The sequence below is a fragment of the Delphinapterus leucas genome, chromosome 1 (assembly GCF_059928025.1).
Source record: "Delphinapterus leucas isolate spDelLeu-1000000601 "Yukka" chromosome 1, BTC_Dleu_Yukka2, whole genome shotgun sequence".
Classification (NCBI taxonomy): Eukaryota; Metazoa; Chordata; class Mammalia; order Artiodactyla; family Monodontidae; genus Delphinapterus; species Delphinapterus leucas.
This window is the reverse complement of record NC_143129.1, coordinates 190,640,833-190,664,268: the sequence shown is the minus strand read 5'-3', so window position 1 is coordinate 190,664,268 and position 23,436 is coordinate 190,640,833. Positions and strand designations below refer to the sequence as shown.

General features: G+C 38.6%; 1 protein-coding gene across 1 annotated transcript in view; it reads right to left on the bottom strand.

Moving 5' to 3' along the window:
* LOC149750853 (protein TASOR 2-like) overlaps positions 1-22,759 on the bottom strand; it is a 34,759-nt gene extending 12,000 nt beyond the window's left edge. Inside the window, exons 1-10 of the mRNA XM_089902617.1 lie at positions 21,821-22,759; positions 21,454-21,687; positions 21,254-21,353; positions 19,312-19,412; positions 15,618-15,721; positions 12,401-12,473; positions 12,241-12,303; positions 8,295-8,999; positions 7,692-7,979; positions 3,300-3,542 (exon numbers count right to left, since the gene is read on the bottom strand). Coding sequence (XP_089758743.1) covers positions 3,300-3,542; positions 7,692-7,979; positions 8,295-8,999; positions 12,241-12,303; positions 12,401-12,473; positions 15,618-15,721; positions 19,312-19,412; positions 21,254-21,306 — 1,630 coding nt within the window. The 5' untranslated portion in view covers positions 21,307-21,353; positions 21,454-21,687; positions 21,821-22,759. The remainder of the gene's footprint in view (positions 1-3,299; positions 3,543-7,691; positions 7,980-8,294; positions 9,000-12,240; positions 12,304-12,400; positions 12,474-15,617; positions 15,722-19,311; positions 19,413-21,253; positions 21,354-21,453; positions 21,688-21,820) is intronic.
* Between the last annotated feature and the right edge of the window lie 677 nt (positions 22,760-23,436).

Genomic DNA, 23,436 nt, shown 5'->3' with positions numbered 1-23,436 from the left:
CGCAAAAAAACAAAAACAAACAAACAAAAAAAACCTGCACGTACTGACCTACACACAAGGCATACTGCTCAGCTAAAGAAATATACAAAGAGAAAAAAACAAAAACAAGAAAACAAGACTCCTGCCCTCAGAGAGCTTACAATCTAGTGAGAATCTAAGAATTTCTAAGTTTAAAGTGTATATTATAGAAGGTTAATGTACTTTCTTAGAAATCATTTCCCTTGGCAAGTTATTAGAGAAACCACCTAAGTTCAAAATAGAGATGATTTTTAACCGTACTGATGTTTAATTATAATACGTTACGATACAAATAAAAAATGAGAAAAGTAAGAATATTCAGAATCGCCAATTAATTTCAAGTTTTAAAACTTCAGTTTCTGCATTAAAAACATTTCCTCTCTATTCTATCTGCAAAAAAGCAAATCTCCTCATCTACTGATAATTCTCCTTACAGCAGGTACTCAAATCTACCCACTGGCATTCGGTCAGAAAACTAACATTCTCAGGTGGTTTACTTGCCTTCTCAGGACTTTGATTCAGCCTTTTAAAATGTGATTATCATGAAGGACAAAGTTCTCAACAATACTGGGCAGTGAGTCCCTGTAGCAGGTGGCTGGATGGACAGAAAAGCCAACTGTGCTCCTCTTTAGAATTAGCAGTAGCAGGTCTGAAATAAATTACTAACCTGTCTGCAAAGCCCAATGACAGTACATTTACAGAGAAAACTCTGGCCTATGAGGTCATCAAACAGAATGACAAGAGTGTGTGTATGGTGAGGAGGGTAAAATTAATCAACCACTGCCCAGTTTTTATTTAAAATATCAAAGCCCAACGGGGTGAGGTACGAGAAAGTGGCCCAAAGAGGGCTGTCTCGTGAACCCTCCGGGTGTACTGGAAACACATTCATTTTAGGATCTGATGTGTTTACTGACACTAAGTTCATTCTATCCTTAAATACTATGGTTCTTACACTGAGTATCACTATGAGGAAGGTCGAATCTAGAGAACACTGTATTGAGTCAAGAAAAAGGGTTCATTTTCATATGTGTCATTTCAGGTAAATCATTTAATAACTGACTTGCTAGAGGTTTTCAATTAATTAAAAATACAATACTGATCATCTATCTCTTTTAAGAAATATAGATAAAATGATGCCAAATAAATTATAAAAAATTAAAGAGTTCAGTAAATAAAAACTATATTGAAAACTTTAAAAAGGACAGAAAACCATTAGTTTCAGTAACAAAATGATTGAGCCTTCTTAAACTCTGATATTTCAAGTAAAAGAAATGAAGTGGATTAGCATGGGTGATTAAGAAATAAAAGAAAAAATTAACACATTATTTAAAAGGTGGTAATCTTAAAATTTTAACTTGGAATGTGGCTGCACAATATATACAGACACTTGCAATACAAATCGCCCTATTTCTGAATACCCATTCTGGAAACTTTTCATTTTCTGGGCTCACTTTTCTGCCAATGCCCAGTTGCACACCTCCTCCCACTAATCGATTAGCCTACAAGTATATAGAAGCCAATTCAGCACAAGGAATTCTAATGACAAGGCTGGGAATACAATGCATTATGTATGTATCTATACTCATCCTGTTCACAAACTAATTGGAAAGACAGGACCAAGACACACCAGATGATTGGAAAATAGTATGAATTAACTCTTTAACGTTCTCAAAAACCCAAAAAAGAAATGGAAAAAAAAGGAGAAATGAGTGCAGATCAGAGCATCAGGAAATGACTCCGGGTGGACTTAGCTGAGCAGAGGGGACTGCACAGGAGTGACAACAGGCGTGGTTCGTGTGGGTGGCACCGTGTGCCTGGCAGGGAAGGCACGCATTGGGAAACGGCAGGAGAGAAATGTGCACCCGTGGGTAAGACCACCTCGTAACTGCCTGGGGAGACAAGCAGAGAGGCTGTGTTGGGTATGACTCTCTACAGGCTGTACGGTGATATGACTGAGGAGCTTTCAGAAAAATCTTCAGCCATAAACAACATTAACGAAACTGAGGAAAGGGACTTCCCTGTGGTCCAGTGGTTAAGACTCTGCGCTTCCAATGCAGGCAGTGTGGGTTCGATCCCTGGTCAGGGAACCGAGATCCCACATGCTGCAAGGTGTGGCCGAAAAAATTTTTTTAAACAATGAGGAAAGAAAAAACCAAGCTCATCCATAATACCATCACCCCAACAAAACAAGAGTTTCTTTCCCTGAATTCCACTAAATTTGAGGCTTTTAAAAAACCTAAAGGTAGATGAGAGAAAGTAGAATCATGAGATTAGACAGAAAACTGATGGAAATACAGAGATATGAGGAAATGAAGGTTTTTCTAAACAAAAAACACCACCACACATACAACACAGTAGGACTCAATACCGAAGATACTGTAAAATGTATAGATTTTGCAGCTTGGTGGAGCTGCACTCTACTCAGAGAGACGGGTGTGAAGAGGGACATGGAGCTGGGAGAAAAGTGAGGTCCGCGCTGATGAGGGAACGTGCCAGCAACGAGGAGGTTCCAGCAGGTGGAACACGGAACCAGCAGTCAGCTGCTGGCTCACAGAAGGAGACTTGGTTATTCACTTCCGCACAAGTAGAAGTAGAAAAGTAAAACTGCTTTTAAAATTAATTTAATGCCTTTTGAAACCAAATACAGGGGCTTCCCTGGTGGCGCAGTGGTTGAGAGTCCGCCTGCCGATGCAGGGGACACGGGTTCGTGCCCCGGTCCGGGAAGATCCCACATGCCGCGGAGCGGCTGGGCCCGTGAGCCACGGCTGCTGAGCCTGCGCGTCTGGAGCCTGTGCTCCGCAACGGGAGAGGCCACAGCAGTGAGAGGCCCACGTACCGAAAAAAAACAAGAAAAAATACAAGTGAAATACAGGATTCGAGATTACTGACTGCTTTGAACCATGTCTTTACAGTTCCCTCTGGACAAACTTATAATATCTTCTATAACTGATTATGGTCCAGAAAAATACTGCCAGATGCTACTTGCTTGTGAATTTAGTCATTAAAAAAGGCCATTTATACTTTAACTCTGCTAAACAGTTCATGTTCAGGCTTTCTGCAGAATGAAAAGTAGGGTCTATTTAGTGAAGGTATGAATCTTGGCACTTTCTTATTTATTCACAATGGGAAACCAAGTTACTTGTCCTGTCAGTGTCTGAACTAAAGAAGACCACAAGAACGTGACAGATTTCAACTGATCTTATACTGTTTCAATATACTACTTTATAATCTCGATTAGTCTGTATTACGGTGCTGAAATTTACAGGAAGAGGACTTCTTACCAGGTTGCGGCTGCTTTCTGATTCTGGGATTCTGATTGCCTTTTACTATATTTTCCCTCTGTTTTTGTGGAGAATTCTTCACAGGTGGCTCAGCCCTTGGAACAGTTTTGACTGGAGATGTCTCTCGTTTCCTTGCCCTTTTAGCATTCGTTGACCCTGGAACATCTTTAGAAATAGGAGCTTCTTGGTTTTTCCAATCCAATTTGGTTGTCTGTACAAACTGTGCAGTCAGCACTTCAGCACCTTATGCAGAAAAGACACCGTTTTCTAAGGGGTAGGGGGCGCACATATTTATCAGCATAGCTTTCCTTTGATTTGTTTTGGGGGGGAAACTTTAATAATGGGGAATAAAATATAAAATTGGGGGTATTTCATTAAAAGATTTTTGAACTTGCTAAGTGTTGGTCTATACCCCTAATTAGGATTAGGAGAAAAATATCAGAGTAGTAACTTTATAGAAACAAGGCATGACTTAATTTTTAAAAAAGATTCCATAATCTTTGCTGACTGATGTGGCAGGTAAGGCTGAACATGCTAGTTCACAGCACAGGGTGACGGATAATTCAATTTACACAAAAGCGACACAGCTCCCACAAAGCCATGTGGTTAAAACCATGATCACACTGTAGAGAAGAGACTGTAGGTTCACAAAGAGCCATCTTACATATTTTCCTTCACTACACCTAAATATCAAAGCTTTAACACTGCCTGAAAAATCATCTCTTAAGAGAAGACAGAGGAAGGTACATTGAAGAAAGTCCTCTTCTGATTTAACTTCCTATAAATCTATTATAATTGCTCATTTCTCTTACAAAATGCTCAGCTTTACTTCTCGCAGGGAAGGAAGGAAAGAACTAAAGGTGGGGGCACATGAGGAGAAAAAACTATTAACAACCTGCTTGTATCACACGCAGAAAGTGTTTCAATCCTTTAAGAGTTAAAAAAAAATGTTAATAAATGTTCCCTGTGAAAACGTTTTCCCCATTGACTATATAAAATAATCACACGTGTGAATGTTTGCAAATATTTTAAAATCACGTTATATGGAAAATACTATTTCTAATTGATTGAGAACAGAAAACATATTAAACAGTTTCAGAATGTGATGGTTATTAGTGAAATGTAGAAAAGAGACCAGTTTCATTTTATTCTTTTGAAGGTTAGAAAAATAAACGGTTTTTTAAAAAAGCTTTTAGACTCTCTTAATGTTGTACATTTCCCTGGGTCTAATTATTTTCTTCCCTACTAAACTATCAAAGGCAATAAAGCAGCAGTTTTGTTTTCAGAGTAAGACTTCTGATTTTATACTGGTTACAATTTCTAAAATTTTTAGCATAAAAAAAGGCAAAATATAAGTCAAGCAGGAAAACTGTTAAGACTAAATTAAGAAGAGAAAGAAAATAAGATGAGATGATCAAGACTAGGGGAAGCGTAACATCTGCACGGGCGGGAGGGGAACATCTCTCACAACCTAGGTCCTGCGAGGAAAAGGAGAAACACGAAACAGGTGACCCTGCACGGACTGCCCTGCTTATCTGCATCACTCAATGACATGTTTCTCAAGCTGCATGCAATAACCCATGGGTGTATTATAAAATAAACTTAATGGGCTGCAACCTCAATTCTTTGTTAAATGAAACAGAAGATATCAGATTGTATTACACATAGTTAGGGTAAATGCTTCCTGAAATTTCTGTTTCAGTAATGTATGAATTTGTGTGTACTGGACTACAATATACAATGTATTTCTTTTCTATTTTTTTTTTGAGCTTTTGTGGTATTATATTTAGTCATCTTGGCTGGTTTAATCACATCGTTGTTGTTGTTCATTTTTTGGCCACACTCTGTGGCATGTTGTGTCTTAGTTCCCTGACCAGGGATCAAACCCGTGCCCCGTGCACTGGAAGTGTGGAGTTGTAACCACTGTACTGCCAGGGACATCCCTAAAACATATTTCTTATAGTGGATGAAATTAGCACACTTGAGAAACAGTGACAACATATATGTTGAATTATAGGTAATTTATTTAATACCTTTAAAATGGTTCATATAGAGAGAAACCCAATATGATTGGCCTGGAATTTGTGAGGAAATGTAGAGTGTGAGTTGCTGCTTCATACTGCCGTTCTTTCTACCACCCTCCTAAACACACACACACACACACACACACACACACACAATTTCTCAAACTATAATTGGCCAGAAATAACTACTTGTTAAACCACAGGGTAAAATCTTAATTATCTAGGATCCTGGGGATCCACACACCTCCAGTGTTTCTTCTTTAGGCATCAGAATTTTAAAATTCAAAATACTATAGATAGGGTTGGCAAATTTTTTCTGTGAAGGGCCAGACCTCAGTCACAGCCGCCCACCTGTGCCAGCACAGTGAAGTACAGAGACAACAGGTAATGCCTGAGGGACCCTTTGGCCCAAGTCTGCTCACCTCTTCGCTAAGGGGTCATAGAGCATAAGTTCCCTAGTTTTAAACAAAATACACCACACATAATCTGAGATGACTCTAAGCCAAAATTGTGTTATTTGTCGTGCTCTGTTCACTGAAGTGCATTTGACTAACATTAAATGGCTCTGGACGCTGATTCTCCCTCAGTTTTCAGGGGGCAACAAAACCACTTGAGGAACTGTTTCAATATATATGTCTCGAGGCCACTGGACCTTGTTTCAGTAGGTCTGTAGTAGGATCCAGACGACCACTTTTAAAACACACAAAGGATTAGAAATTCTGCCCCAGGATGCTCTAGTTCTGGGAGAGTCCAGGCACTTTCCCCCCTCTTTAAACATGTTCAGGCTATCACTTATCAGTTTTTGCCATCTGTTCTTAGTGTGCCTGATTTTAGCAGATCCTCTTCTTCCACTCGAATTTGTCCGAGGACAGTTCAGAAACTGAATGACCTTATTTCTTAGACAGGTAAGTAAATAACTGAGTGATGATTTGAGCAGTTTTACAAGTGAAATACAAGCTTTTGGTGGGTGGGCTTTTGTCCTATTTCTTGATTTTCATGTCATCTAGATTAGCGCTTCTCCAACTTTAGCATGCACACAGATCACCTGGAGAGAGCTAACGGACACTGTCTAGCTACAGTCCAGGATGGTCACACAGGAACAGGGTTAACACACAACAGTTATTACTAATTGCTCATCTGAAAATCCATACAGACCATGCTTACCGTTTTCTCTTTTCTGACGGAACTTGAGAGCTGTGCGAGAGTCTGGACGCTTCTTTGCTCCACCACGAGTTCTTCTGGGAAAGGGACGGCACAACTTCACCCTTTTACTCTGTACCACGGGCAGCGTGCCTGCTTTTCTCTTACGCTGAACTCTCAGATTTGATGCGGGACTTGATGGGACCAGAGCTCCCTGCCTTGCTTTAAACATCTCTTCAGAATTCTTTTGTGTTTCTGTTTCTTTTCTTACTTCTGCCGCTGAGTTGTGAAATTCAGCACCTGGAGTCATAACTAAAGAAAATCCAGCATCACAAATTCCATCTGAAATACCTTATTTCTTGGACAGGTAAGTAAATAACTGAGTGATGATTTGAGCAGTTTTACAGGTGAAATACAAGCTTTTGGTGGGTGGGCTTTTGTCCTATTTCTTGATTTTCATGTTATCTAGATTAGCGCTTCTCCAACTTTAGCATGCACACAGATCACCTGGAGAGAGCTAACGGACACTGTCAAGCTACAGTCCAGGATGGTCACACAGGAACAGGGTTAACACACAACAGTTATTACTAATTGCTCAGCTGAAAATCCATACAGACCATGCTTACCGTTTTCTCTTTTCTGACGGAACTTGAGAGTTGTGCGAGAGTCTGGACGCTTCTTTGCTCCACCACGAGTTCTTCTGGGAAAGGGACGGCACAACTTCACCCTTTTACTCTGTACCACGGGCAGCGTGCCTGCTTTTCTCTTACGCTGAACTCTCAGATTTGATGCGGGACTTGATGGGACCAGAGTTCCCTGCCTTGTTTTAAACATCTCTTCAGAATTCTTTTGTGTTTCTGTTTCTTTTCTTACTTCTGCCGCTGAGTTGTGAAATTCAGCACCTGGAGTCATAACTAAAGAAAATCCAGCATCACAAATTCCATCTGAAATACCTTATTTCTTGGACAGGTAAGTAAATAACTGAGTGATGATCTGAGCAGTTTTACAGGTGAAATACAAGCTTTTGGTGGGTGGGCTTTTGTCCTATTTCTTGATTTTCATGTTATCTAGATTAGCGCTTCTCCAACTTTAGCATGCACACAGATCACCTGGAGAGAGCTAACGGACACTGTCAAGCTACAGTCCAGGATGGTCACACAGGAACAGGGTTGACACACAACAGTTATTACTAATTGCTCATCTGAAAATCCATACAGACCATGCTTACCGTTTTCTCTTTTCCGACGGAACTTGAGAGTTGTGCGAGAGTCTGGACGCTTCTTTGCTCCACCACGAGTTCTTCTGGGAAAGGGACGGCACAACTTCACCCTTTTACTCTGTACCACGGGCAGCGTGCCTGCTTTTCTCTTACGCTGAACTCTCAGATTTGATGCCGGACTTAATGGGACCAGAGCTCCCTGCCTTGCTTTAAACATCTCTTCAGAATTCTTTTGTGTTTCTGTTTCTTTTCTTACTTCCGCCGCTGAGTCGTGAAATTCAGCACCTGGAGTCATAACTAAAGAAAATCCAGCATCAATAAATTCCATCTGAAATACCGTACTTCTTAGACAGGTAAGTAAATAACTGAGTGATGATTTGAGCAGTTTTACAAGTGAAATACAAGCTTTTGGTGGGTGGGCTTTTGTCCTATTTCTTGATTTTCATGTTATCTAGATTAGCGCTTCTCCAACTTTAGCATGCACACAGATCACCTGGAGAGAGCTAACGGACACTGTCAAGCTACAGTCCAGGATGGTCACACAGGAACAGGGTTAACACACAACAGTTATTACTAATTGCTCAGCTGAAAATCCATACAGACCATGCTTACCGTTTTCTCTTTTCTGACGGAACTTGAGAGTTGTGCGAGAGTCTGGACGCTTCTTTGCTCCACCACGAGTTCTTCTGGGAAAGGGATGGCACAACTTCACCCTTTTACTCTGTACCACGGGCAGCGTGCCTGCTTTTCTCTTACGCTGAACTCTCAGATTTGATGCGGGACTTAATGGGACCAGAGCTCCCTGCCTTGCTTTAAACATCTCTTCAGAATTCTTTTGTGTTTCTGTTTCTTTTCTTACTTCCGCCGCTGAGTCGTGAAATTCAGCATTTGGAGTCATAACTAAAGAAAATCCAGCGTCACAAATTCCATCTGAAATACATGGAGACTGAGGACAGTCTGCCAATAAGTCTAGTGCAGTAGATACTTCCAAAATGTACCCATTAGGATTTGAAGAATAAGATCTCAACTGAGTTAAAGACTGTAAAGGGCACTTTTCAGCTGGAGGAGTCAAGTCAAAACCACTGGACACTTTGCCAAAGAATGCAGTCTCTTTAATTCCATCCTGAGAAGCAGCAGTCAATGAAGGACTTTTGTCCACCTTGTACAGTTCTTGGAGATTATGCTTTACTAATGTGTTTGGACAGATTCCTTTTTCAGAAAATGATTTCTTTGCTTCCAGCAGGGCACAATTAAGGGCAGGTAAAATAGGTACCACCTTCGATGAGATGTCATCTTCAACTTTCAAGTCTTTCAGCCCTAAAATATATACACATGTATTAAAAACCCAAAGTTCTTGTTTTTTCAAAAACATGCAGGAAAAAACGCTTTAGATTACAAAATTACAGGATGGTTAAATATGATACAGTGTTTCAAATGGTAATCTAAATAGCAATTAATAGAAGACTTATGGATGCACTTAATGAACATATATTATCTCCATATATATGAAAACACGCACACACAGAACCAAAAAAGAGTCACTCAGATGGGATCACCAGGTGAGAATGAAGAAGGCAGGCCCGCCTGCAGCTCCATCTCATCTGACCAGGAGCCCAGCGTGGGCTCAATGCACCGGCATTTAGAGTTGGCAGAATTACTTTTCTATTCTCATCTTCTGCTTTTAAAATGTATCTAATCTGTACCTTATATGACCTACTTCAAATTCTCTTAAGAGGGTAGTCACAGGTGCAAACTTTCAGTTATAGGATAAATAAGTACTAAAGATGTAATGTACAACATAATAAAAAATAATTAACACTGCTGACGTTACATATGAAAGTTAAGAAAGTAAATACTGGGACTTCCCTGGTGGCGCAGCGGTTGAGAATCCACCTGCCTTTGCAGGGTACACGGGTTCGAGCTCTGGTCTGGGAAGATCCCACATGCCATGGAGCAACAAAGCCCGTGCACCACAACTACTGAGCCTGCGCTCTAGAGACTGCGAGCCACAACTACTGAGCCTGCATGCCACAACTACCGAAGCCCGCGTGCCTAGAGCCAGTGCTCTGCAACAACAGAAGCTACCACAATGAGAAGCACGTGCACTGCAATGAAGAGTAGCCCCCGCTAGCCGCAACTAGAGAAAGCCTGCAGCAACGAGGACCCAACGCAGCCAAAGAAGGAAAAAGAAGGGAAATACTAATAGTTCTCATCACAAGGGAAAAAATGTTTTTTCTATTTTCTTTAATTTTGTATCTATATGATATGATGGATGTTCACTAGAATTACTGTGGTAGTTGTTTCATAATGTATGTAAGTCAAATCTTTATGCTGGTAAACCCTAAACTTATATAGTGCTGTATGTCAATTATATAATATCTCAATAAAACTGGAAGAAACTAGAGTTACAACACAAACCAGTTGAACTAAAAGAAAGTAAACCCTAAGTAACCCCCAACTCTCATGGTAACTACTGCTATATATTTCATCACCTTCTCTAGCAAATGCAATTTTTTAATATTATGTAACTAGACTGACTAGTCTGTATTTTACTTCCTCTCCCTGGTTCACTCTCTGACTGAAATGCTAATTTTTCAGCAACTCAATAACCTAAAGGAAAAGAGTACAGGAAAAAAGAGAAAAGGTCAGGTCACTGAGAAATAGGTAATAAAATCCTAGAAAATGTAATTTATCAGTAATAAAAAACCCACAGATAATAAAGACCTTTGGTGCCTACTAAACTGAAGTATACCATTCTTTTTAACGAAAAAGTAACTGCAAAATTAAGAAACACCTAGCTGAATACGTTTATACTTGAGCAGGTATCAGGAAAAGAATGGCAAATAAAAATAAATGGGAAAATGTGGCTAGCCATTAAAATAAAAATTCCTTTCTCTGCAGTTCATTTAGATAGTAAAAGGAAAAATAAAACATGACAAAGTTCTTATGTACTGCTAACAGTTCACGATAAAGCAGCAGTTTTCTAGACAACGTCATTATTTCAAGAATTTGGAAAGGCAGAAGTCAGAACGATTTGTAACAGGCTACTATGAAATCTAAGAATAAGAACTTTTTAAGTCTGCTAAGCGAAGAGTCACTCAATTTAAAACAAATAACCCCAGCACTGAACATTTCTGAGTGACCAGAAATAGAAAAGTGTCTTAACGAACTAGAGGAGGCTGTGAGCATTGAACACAACAATCCAATGTTTACTCAAAAAGAAATCCTGTGCTGTTCAACCCCAAATGGTACAGGAACTAATGTTTCTTATTCAGGTGGTAGTGTACACCTAAAAATAAGAATAAAGGCAGAGCTCCTGCATACGGAGGGAGGCAGTGTGGGAACAGAGCTGGAAGCCAGCTCAGACTCAGCTGTTTGACCTTGGGCAAGTTTAAGTTTCAGTTTCCTCATCTTTGAAATGGTCACAATAAAAATACCTATTAAGGGCTGTGAAATCAATTGTGCCTAGCAGAATATCAATGTAGTAAATGCTTGAAAAATGCAAGCAGCTATCGCCATTATGTTATTATAACTGGTAATATTTTGCTTATTCCAAACAGGTAATGCCAGCAGTTCTCTGCTTTGAGTAGCTGAATACAATTTAAAAACATCAATTAAAAAATTTTTTTGGATTGGTTGTAGCTTTATAAATACAAATCATGTTTAAACATACACAGTGTGATTATAAAACAATGAGGAAAATTTCCTCATATGACAAAAAGAAATGACTCATTTACTTTAATTTATTTATTTGCTCAGCAAGCATTTATTACTTTTTAGGTGCCTGACATTGCTAAGCAGTAGGGATGCAGTAGAATACAAGAAAGGCAGGCATTAAATAATTATAAAAATAAATATTTAAATTATATTGGTGAAAAGCCTAGGGGTCCTCATTGAAGGAAGAGTGGTGATGGGAATAAATAAAGTGATATTTAAACTGACACCTGACAGCTATGGGTAAGTGGCTAGACCAGCACTTCTCCTCCAATTTTATTCATTATCTACCCCCACCAAAGACAGCCTTTCTAGACTTTGTTTCCTAACTGCCCTCTGAAATTCTAATACCACAGATATACTGTATATCTATTTACAGACTGCAGGAGCAATATTTTTTGCCCCTAGCAGGCAATTCCTGGTTCTGGCTTGGGGGGCGATCAACATCATCTGATCAGGGGGAAGGAGACAAGTAGTCCAGACAGAGGGAAGTGCTTCTGTGAGGACCTTAAGTCCTACTGACGGGGAGACTATGATAAAACCAACTCCCAGCTCTTGTTGTTCCATAACAAATGAATCCAGTTTTGGACATGCTGAATGTGAGGACCATCTGAGACATTTAAGTAGAAAGAAATGTCCATAGGCAGGTGGATATCTGAGCATGGAGCAGACAGGAAAGGATAAGCCTACAAAGAAAGGAGATGAAGGATTGACCAGGGAGAGTAAAGGAAGAAAGTTATTTAAGAGAAGAAAAGAGTTACCAGGGTCATATGCTGCTGAGAGTTTAAGATGAGGACTGAAAAATGGCCCACAGGTGCAGTGAACTGCCAGTCCTGGTCCTTACCTGCTGACGGGGATGAATGGAATAAATGCAACCCGTGAAGACCCATCTGCTCCTCTCCAAAACCTACACAGAATGAGAATCAGAAGAAACGTGAGGTTGCTGATCTTACACAATAAAAGTAAACATACTGAAAAACATTTATTCAAAAAGTTGTTCTTACTTGTTTCTGACATTAAGGCTGACGACGTAAGTAAAATGAAAAATTCTCGATCTTCTAAGCATTTGACGATTGCCTTAAACATAAAATAGCAAGAAAGAAGATTCAATTCCTCTCTCCTTCTCCCTCTACCACATTCTTCAGTGATTTTTAAGCTCATGAAAAGTTAAAGAAAAAAATTCTTGAAATGTCAGTATTTATGGGAATCAGGACAATTTTGTCCCCAGTATCAGAAACTGCAAGCTCCTTAGCATTCAAGTAATCTTGGCCTTGTTATGGCTACATATAATAAATAACTAGAACATCATGGGTTAGTTTTAGGATAGTGTTCAATTACATAACAAATCAATCAGAAACAACCTCTTTCATTTTTTTTCATTGACATGTTGGACATTTCATACTGCTAAGTAGCCGCTCTGTTCCCATTTAGCCACTACAAATTCAAGGTCAATCAGACCTATGATTAACATGTTAAGCTCATTTTAATACAAAACATATCACAGAATCCTGGGACTAGAAAAACTGGAAGATACCATCCATTAAAAGAATCCTTTCTACAGCTTCCTAAGAGATGAGTAATAAAAGGAAATAACATCATTAGGTCCCCTGGTTATAAGAAATGCAGATGAAAATAAATACTTCTATTTTCCCTCTACCACAGTCTTCAGTGGCATCTTCTGTCATTCTAAATCACAGAGATAACAGCTCTTCTTCCCCATTAGTCACCATTTCAAAAGCCTATATACCCTTAACAAAGATAAAATTCAATGTCATACAGTAATTTGTCAGTTAAAAAAACAGAATAAAAGATACCACTTTATAAAGTGATAAAACATACTTCAAAACTTGACAGGTCGTAAGCCTACAAATATGATAAATCAATAAATTATTCAACAACTCAAGTATGAAAAAAAGACTTCTTTTCTAATTATTTATTGGAACTAATTATGAGACTGAAACTTCACCCACAGGAACAATCACTATTGTGAGTCTCCAAACATTTCTATCACAGCCCCTATGCATTGGTTGGTTTACATTTTTGTCTCCTATAGTCTTGTAAGTTCCTTGACGGCAGGGACAATTTGTCTTTTTGCTTCTGGCACACAGTAGGCACTCAAGAAAGAATTACTGAATAAATGTATCAACAGTTATATATACCCATATCTTTGGTATTTATCAGCAAACAGATGTAATTCTTGTTTTATCTTTTTATCGGTGTAAAGAGTAAAAGTGACAATAATTAGCTACATTATTCTGAATTTTAGTTTTGTAATATAGATGAAAGTAAAATCCTATATCTGCTTAAAACTGTACATTCCTTTATTCCAAAATATGTGCACGTAAAACAAATATGTAGTGTATCTTATTAGTCTCTCAAATTACGCGCTGAAAGGGCTATATAAAATTCCTATTTTAACCTTTGTGGGGAAAAAAATCATAGAATCTTTGAAATATCTACTTCTAGCCTTTTCCATTCACACACAGAAAAATCCAGCCATACATGTCTTTACCACCTTTTAAAGAAGAGACCTTCCTCAGTACTGTTCTTGAAGTCCAGTGTTGTAGGTACAAGGGACATTTACTGCTCGTCCACTATACACCAGGCACCAAGGTGTCAAAGATGCTTAAGACATGATACCTACCCTCAAGGAGCTCGATGTCTAGGTAGGGAGACCGATATGTAAAGATTATTCATTATAAAATGAGGCAGGAAAAGCAGCCTGGAGCACTGAGAGCGAAGGACCTTATGTGATAAGTAATTTCTGTTAAGTAATTAACACACAAACTGTGAAGTAAAGCTGGGCACCGAGTCTCCTGAGCTCAATACCAGAAGCACTCACAAGTAGACCCTTCACTAATGCATTTTCTCAAAGTATCTTTGAACTTCCTTCCTTTGAATTTCCAAATATAAAATGAACTACACTACTTCGAAAACACATAGCCTGTAATCCCCGTCGATATTCAGTGGTCACCTGCTCAGCATCCTGTGTCAGCCACTGCACCTCCTTACTGCAGAATGGGGGCCCTGACCTCGCACCCAGTTCTGGAAGGTGGGCTCTGAGTGGCCTGAACTAATCAGTGTGGGCCATTCCCTTTCTAGTTGCTGCTGAGAGACATGCAGATGATGGAACTGGTCTAAGGACAGAAGCCATGGTTTGGAGGACGGGTTCTCTCTGCATGCAAAAAGGAAGCACGCAGCCCTGACTGGCAGCCTAGGACAGAACTATTGCACAGAGGAGGGAGAAGCTGAAAGAAAAAGAGTCCTGAGCAAACAGCACTTGAACTTGCTTTACCATCTAAAACTCAAAAGTAAGCCTATCAAAACTCTTTATTGTTTAAGCCAGTCTGAATTTCTGTTACGTGCAACTCAAGCATCTTACCTGACACTTCCCCCAAGGCAGCTCACCTATCTATTCTGTTAATTTACCGGTTTCATACTGTCTACTATGGGGATAAGTCCGTTGTGCCACTAAAGGGCTGAGCAGACTTGTTTGGTCACTTCCACCATGCACACTGTTTCCTTTGGGATGTTTGGGAATCACTCACTGTAAGGTCAGCATCTACTCCTATCCTCAGACCGAGGAGCCCTGGTTAACACAGTGGAGAGGTCTTTGGATGTTACATATTTCTCAGTAGAATCGTGCTTTTCTACGCTATGAAAGCAATAGAAGCAGCAACTTTTTCTTCTTTATACACCTATGTGTTGACAAGGGTCACTTTTAAAGAAATATCCCACAAATCAATCTCCTTTGATTAATGCAGAAATACTAGGGATCTACTCAATTCTTCCATCATAAAACAAAAACAACAACAAAAAAGGATTTGAGAAAAACTGTCCTCCTGTACTTAAAACCAGGAGTATGAACTGACTAGTGAGACACAGAAAAAGTAAACTAAGATACAAAGGGGATGAACATGTTAGCCAATACATATCATGTCAATAAATATTAAATGATAAATATCCTCTTAAGGGAATTTCCTGGCGGTCCAGTGGTTAGGACTTGGCACTTTCATTGTTGTGGGCCCGGGTTGGACCCCTGGTCAGGGAACTAAGATCCTACAAGCTGTGTGGCGTGACCAAAAAAAAAAAAAAAAAAAAAAAAAATCCTTTTGAGCAAGCTAAAACAATTCAATCTAGGCAGAGCCAACTAATAAACAGATATCAATTTCTCAATTTAAGGAAAACATAATAATAATATTTTAAACTGATGATTCTTACCAATTGCTCCCTTTTAATGTACTCTGTTAGTTTATCTACTTTTTCCCCTTGTTTGTTGGACAGTTTCACCTCATACATATTGAAGCACATATCTTGGCAACAGACTGTGGAGAAAATCAGAAACACAGAACATTTCCTATTTTAAAATGCTATTGTGAAAAATTCCGTTTCTCCCTAGACCCACCGTGTGGCTGACATGGTTGGTCTTGGTGCTCCGGCCTGGTGTCAGGCCTGAGCCTCTGAGGTGGGAGAGCCGAGTTCAGGACACTGGACCACCAGAGACCACCCGGCTCCATGTAACATCAACCGGCAAGAGCTCTCCCAGAGATCTCTGTCTCAACGCTAAGATCCAGCTCCACCCAATGGCCAGCAAACTCCAGGGCTGGACGCCCCACCCCAAACAACCAGCAAGACAGGAACACAACCCCACCCATTAGCAGAGAGGCTACCTAAAATCATACTAAATTCAGAGACACCCCAAAACACACCACTGGACGCAGCCCTGCCCACCAGAAAGACAAGATCCAGCCCCACCCACCAGAACACAGGCATCAGTCCTCTCCGCCAGGAAGGCTACACAAGCCACTGAACCAACCTTACCCACTGGGGGCAGACACCAAAAACAAAGGGAACTACGAACCTGCAGCCTGCGAAAAGGAGATCCCAAACACAGTAAGTTAAGCACAATGGGAAAACAGAGAAATATGTAGCAGATGAAGGAGCAAGGTAACAAACCATCAGACCAAACGAAGAGGAAATAGGCAGTCTACCTGTAAAAGAATTCAGAGTAATGATAGGAAAGATGATCCAAAATCTTGGAAATAGGATGGAGAAAATACAAGAAACGTTTAACAAGGACCTAGAAGAACTAAAGAGCAAACAAACAATGACGAACAACACAATAAATGAAAATAAAAATTCTCAGGAAGGAAGCAATAGCAGAATAACTGAGGCAGAAGAATGGATAAGTGACCGGGAAGATAAAACAGTGGAAGTAACTACCGCAGAGCAAAATAGAGAAAAAAGAATGAAAAGAACTGAGGACAGTCTCAGAGACCTCTGGGACAACATTAAAAGCACCAATGTTTGAATTATAAGGATCCCAGAAGAAGAAGAGAAAAAGAAAGGGTCTGAGAAAATATCTGAAGAGATTATAGTTGAAAACTTCCCTAACATGGGAAAAGAAACAGCCAGTCAGGTCCAGGAAGTGCAGAGAGTCCCATACAGGATAAATCCAAGGAGAAACATGCCAAGACACATATTACTCAAACTATCAAAAATTAAATACAAAGAAAAAAATCCTAAAAGCAGCAAGGGAAAAGCAACAAATAACACTCAAGGGAATCCCCGTAAGGTTAACAGCTGATCATTCAGCAGAAACTCTGCAGGCCAGAAGGGAGTGGCAGGACATATTTAAAGTGATGAAAGGGAAAAACCTACAACCAAGATTACTCTACCAGCAAGGATCTCATTCAGGTTCGATGGAGAAATTAAAACCTTTACAGACAAGCAAAAGCTAAGAGAATTCAGCACCACCAAACCAGCTTTACAACAAATGCTAAAGGAACTTCTCTAGGCAGGGAACACAAGAGAAGGAAAACACCTACAAAAACAAACCCAAAACAATTAAGAAAATGGTACTAGGAACATACATAGCGATAATTACCTTAACTGTAAATGGATTAAATGCTCCAACAAAAAGACACAGCCTGGCTGAAGGGATACAAAAACAAGACCTGTGTACATGCTGTCTACAAGAGACCCACTTCAGACCCAGGGACACATACAGACTGAAAGTGAGGGGATGGAAAAAGATACTCCATGCAAATGGAAATTGAAAGAAAGCTGGAGCAGCAATTCTCATATCAGACAAAATAAACTTTAAAATAAAGACTATTACAAGAGACAAAGAAGGACACCACATAATGATCAAGGGATCAATCCAAGAAGATATAACAACTGTAAATATTATGCATCTGACATAGGAGCACCTCAATACACAAGACAAATGCTAACAGCCATAAAAGGGGAAATCCATAGTAACACAATAATAGTAGGGGACTTTAACACTCCACTTTCACCAACAGACAAATCATCTAAAATGAAAATAAATGAGGAAACACAAGCTTTAAATAACACCTTAAACAAGATGGACTTCACTGATATTTATAGGACATTCCATCCAACAACAACAGAATACACTTTCTTCTCAAGTGCTCATGGAACATTCCCCAGGATACATCATATCTTGGGTCACAAATCAAGCCTTGGGAAATTGAAGAAAATTGAAATCGTATCCAGTATCTTTTCTGACCACAACTTTATGAGACTAGATATCAATTACAGGGAAAAAAACTGTAAAAAATACAAACACATGGAGGCTAAACAACACGCTACTAAATAACCAAGAAATCACTGAAGAAATCAAAGAGGAAATAAAACAATACCTAGAGACAAATGACAATGAAAACACGACCCAAAACCTATGGGATGCAGCAAAAGTTCTAAGAGGGAAGTTTACAGCACTACAATCCTACCTCAAGAGACAAGACAAATCTCAAATAAACAACCTAACCTTACACCTAAAGCAATTAGAGAAAGAAGAACAAAAAAACCCCCAAAGTTAGCAGATGGAAAGAAATCATAAAGATCAGATCAGAAATAAATGAAAAAGAAATGAAGGAAACAATAGCAAAGATCAATCAAACTAAAAGCTGGTTCTTTGAGAAGATAAACAAAATTGATAAACCATTAGCCAGACTCATCAAGAAAAAAAGGGAGAAGACTCAAATCAACAGAATTAGAAATGAAAGAAGGAGAAGTAACAACTGACACTGCAGAAATACAAAGGATCATAAGAGACTACTGCAAGCAACTATATGCCAATAAAATGGACAACCTGGAAGAAATGGACAAGTTCTCAGAAAAGCGCAACCTTCCGAGACTGAACCAGGAAGAAACAGAAAATATAAACAGACCAATCACAAGCAGTGAAATTGAAACTGTGATTAAAATTCTTCCAACAAACAAAAGGCCAGGACCGGGTGGCTTCACAGGCAAATTCTATCAAACATTTAGAGAAGAGCTAACACCTATCCTTCTCAAACTCTTCCAAATTATAGCAGAGGGAGGAACACTGCCAACCTCATTCTACGAGGCCACCACCATCCTGATCCCAAAACCAGACAAAGATGTCACAAAGAAAGAAAACCACAGGCCAATATCACTAATGAACATAGATGCAAAAATCCTCAACAAAATACTAGCAAACAGAATCCAAGAACACATTCAAAGGATCATACACCATGATCAAGTGGGGTTTATCCCAGGAATGCAAGGATTCTTCAATATACGCAAGTCAATCAATGTGATACACCATATTAACAAATTGGAGGATAAAAACCCTATGATGATCTCAATGGATGCAGAAAAAGCTTTTGAGAAAATTCAGCACCCATTTACGATATAAACTCTCCAGAAAGTAGGTAGAGAGGGAACCTCCCAAGAACTGAATCACAGAGCTACTCTACACCTTTCACAAAAGACCCTTTTAAGAAGTACTTAAGGGAAAACAGAAGTAAGAGGGCGAGAGAGAGAGTGCACATGCACGCGTGCATGTGTGTATGAAAGAGAGGGTGGAAAAGAACTGGAACAGAGCTCAGGACATGCAGTGTACCATGACATCTGAACAGACCTTTGTGCTCCACGTAATTCTGTTTTCTAAAAGCAGCTTCTGGTAGTCTGTTTTTCAAAGACGACACTTTCATTACATACTTAAAGTCTAGTTCGTGTGGTCTAAGAAACAAAATAACAATATCATGTAATGTAATAAGCACTGAAACTACAGCTTCATAAGTTTTGGTCTTCTAATATAAAGCAAACAAAAATATTATAACCACAAAAAATTCTTAAATCTATAAACGCCAGATCAAATAATGTACACATTCATAAATAGTATAGATTTTTGAGTATGTGACCTCATAAACCATGGTCTGCAAATGCGTTCCCATTTTCTGAGTGCATGCATTTCTGTTATAACCAAAATATCCAGACATGTGGAAGAATTATGCATATTGGAACGAGAATCTTCTAGAAATTACACTACGTAAGAACTTTTGATAATATGGGACTGCCGACCATGCAGTGCCACAGGATGAACCGCAGCCAGACTTGCATCATTTCCCCTGACTACCTTTTCCTTCTCTAAAACTCATTTTTAAATACTTGCAGACTTACAGATGCCTCCTTTCCCCCCAAATACTTCTTAATGTGTACCCTTAAGAAAAATATTTCCTTATATAACCACAAAACAATTAGCAAAAATCAACAAATTAACAATGATACAGGACAATTTTTTAACCTACAGACCTCATTCAAATGTTGCCAACTGTCTCACTAAGGTCCCTTGTAACAAAAGAAGGTACTTTTTTCTGGTTCAGGATCCAATCCAGGATGCCACATTGCATTTACGTATGTCTCTTTAGTCTCCTTCAGTCTGCAACAATCTCTGAGTCTTTATCTTCAGTGACCTTGATATTTTTGAATAATATAGACCATTTATTTTGCAGAATGTCCCTCAATCTGGGCATGTCTAACCTTTCTTCCTGATTAGATTGGCAGGAGCACCACAGACTGATATCGTGTTATTCTCTGTGCATCGTATCAGGAAGCACATGATGTTTATTCCTCTCCTGGTGACATTAACTTAACCACTTAGTTAAGATGGTCTCTGTAGCTTCTTCCATTGTAAAGTCTTTATTTTTTCCTTTGCGAGATATGTAAATACCATCAAACTTTCACCTACTACATCAAGCCTCCACTGATTATTATGATGTTGCCAAAATGTGATTTCCAAATTCCATCGCTCTTTCTATACCTATTAGTTGCACTCTACAGTGAGAAAGAACTTTCCCTTCTCTCCCATTTATTTATTCACAGAATCCTTAATTTATTCTATGGGCTATAAATTCCCTCTCTCTTCTTAAAAAAGGCCAGTAGAAAGTAAATGATTTCTAATAGCACACCAGTTTTCATTTTATTTTTCAATTAAAGCATGTCTAACTTTCAACAGTTTTGGGTGCAAACTAAGAATAGATTAAACAAAAAGATATCACAAGATGCCCTTCACAGTTCTCTCTGCAGAAGCAAGTACTGTAATTCATCATAATGTAAATACATGTAAAGGCTACTCTAATACTAGTCTAGGAAAATCGTGTGAAAATTAAAAAGCTAGATACTGCAAACCTTATAAAGATTCTAATAGAATTCAGTGGCTAGAATCTGTTGCATCTGTTATCTAGGCAAGTCCAAGTTGTTTCTTGGGGAAAGTCAAACTTCTAGCATCAAGTAAATTAATTTAGCCTGAGAGATCATTTTCCCATAAATGGATTAAGATACTAAAATATAAAAAGTGATTTGTCAAAGATTATAAAACTAACTTATTTCAAGGCAACGGTCAGATTTATATCTGAATTTAGGTCTCCTGTGTCATGGCCCTGTGCTCTATACATCTCCCCAGGAGTAATCTAAAACCAAGTACGGTTGCTGTATTTCACACCAGTGCCAACAAGCAAGACCTCAAAATGAGAATCAAAAAATTATACAAGCATCAGTAAAGGCACTTATTCAATACTTACAGTTGTTTTGGAACCAATGTGCCGTAAGAGGACCAAAGAGTTATATCACACATCAGACAGCCTTGAATAATTAATTTCCCTTTCCATGGATAGATGAGAACTGTGAGAAATGAGGGTAAGAAAGAAACTGATTATTTTATTTATGAACAAAACATTTACTTAAAGAAACAGCTAAAAGAACCAATTAAATAACTTCTTACCATCTTCTTTGAGTTCAAGTCTAGGGGGAAAAAAAAAGAAGCATATTTTATAAGAGCAAAGGAAAGAAATCCAGTAAAACCAAGTATGTACATAATTACTTACTTGCTTTTATGATTATGAGCTGGTGCTGCCATCTTTTTAGGTTCCCTGTACTGAAAAGCTACAATCACATAAGGACAGATCTGTCTGGGTCGCTCAATAACAGTGCTGCCTGAAAGTTCATAGAGGTAATACTGAAAGAAGCAAAATAAGTATTATCAGGGTAATACTACAGAATTCCACGTGCATCAAGTTTATTTCAACCCTACCCAACCCCAAAATTTAACTCCTTAGATTTAGAAATGATTTATTCCCAGGTGACTATACCTGATTCAGTTCAAAGGTGCGAAACTGACTTGTCTTGTGAGAAAACTTGTTAGTACTTACAGCCACGTGGCAATCATAGCCAGAAGATGGGCTGGTATAGTTAGTTGTATAATTCTCAGACACAAACTTGACTCTTCCCTAGAATGAAAATATTAAGACTAATCAAATGTTTTCAAATAGCAATAATCTGACTCTAGGATTTATTTAAAAGTAGCCTAATAAAGAACATATACACATGTTTGCTGTCAAGGTCCCGCCTCTTCATCAACAGGACCACCAAAGGCAATACTAAGAAGACAAATAATATAAATGGTACTTCAGTGAGCAATCAAAACCTGTATTCTCTCCCCATCAAACAGCTTATGATGTTGGGCAGGGCTGGCTTCTAAGCAGTAAAGTAAGGAAGACTGAGAGCACATAGGCAAAAACTAAACAGCAGTATCCACCAGACAGGGTGGGATATGGGGGCACGAAACCAATGGCGAGGCACAATCTGACATAAGCAAAAAATGTTTGTTACCTGAGCTGACAGGCACGTTGTCTGCGGCAGAACTACAGCACTTATCACAGAGCAGGAGAGGGAAGAGTAAGGGAGGGAAGCAGTGACTATGAGCCAATGCAATGCTACTTTCCCTCCAGTTCTTGGGGACAAGTTTTGGAATATGAAGAGTTCACACTCTTAAAAAAATCAGTAGTGTTAGGTTTATGACCAAAGAACTTAAGATAGTAGGAAAGCTAAAACAAAAGCAAAACCAAAACGAGACCACAGAATATGTCCTCAAAAAGCCCCCCAACCTCTAAAATTAGAGTTTTCCTACTATTTGAGTGAAAATTCTAATTGCGTGATTCATTTATACTGGACTATTTAAGGGCATTTAAAAATTTCTGAGATCATCAGTTGCAGGTGCCCCATGAAACTGTGAACAAGGTCTCAATGTTTTAGGGGTTAAAAATATATATATAAAGGTTTCTCATTTTGACAACTTAAATCAATGAATGTTGCTTTCTAAATTCATCTCTGATAACTGAAATCACACTGCTTTATAAGCAGCTACTCGTTTTCTGTTATTTACTATTTAAAAAGTGCCATTGTGGGACAGGGTGAGAGGAAAGCTTTTCACTGAATACCTGTTGTATTATTTTGAAGCTTTTTTTAAAAAAACATATTCATAGATCATCTATAAAATGAATTCAAAAAAAGCTTTGTCCGTAAAGGAAAGCAAAAAGCAGTTATTTTCTCTGACTTTAGATAGCTGTCTTTGGCAAGGACTATGTGTAGCAAATGATCTGCAAAGAACATTATCACAGACTGATAATCTTTCATTTTTAAAAGAAAAATTACATAGAAGCACATTTAGTCTTTACCTTAATTAGATTAAAAATTACAACATAACCAGACTTCCCATGATACCAAGGTCTTGCATGAAGATAGTCTGAGTATTTGGAAATGTATACACCTATAAAAGTATAAAAATAGATTAATTTACACTTTAAAAAGATTATTTACACATGGGTTACCTTTAACTGAACAAGACAACACAAAAGACAAATAAATGCTAACATTAAAAAACTATTTTGAAACTGCTTACCTTTTAAAAACTATTTGAGATATTCTA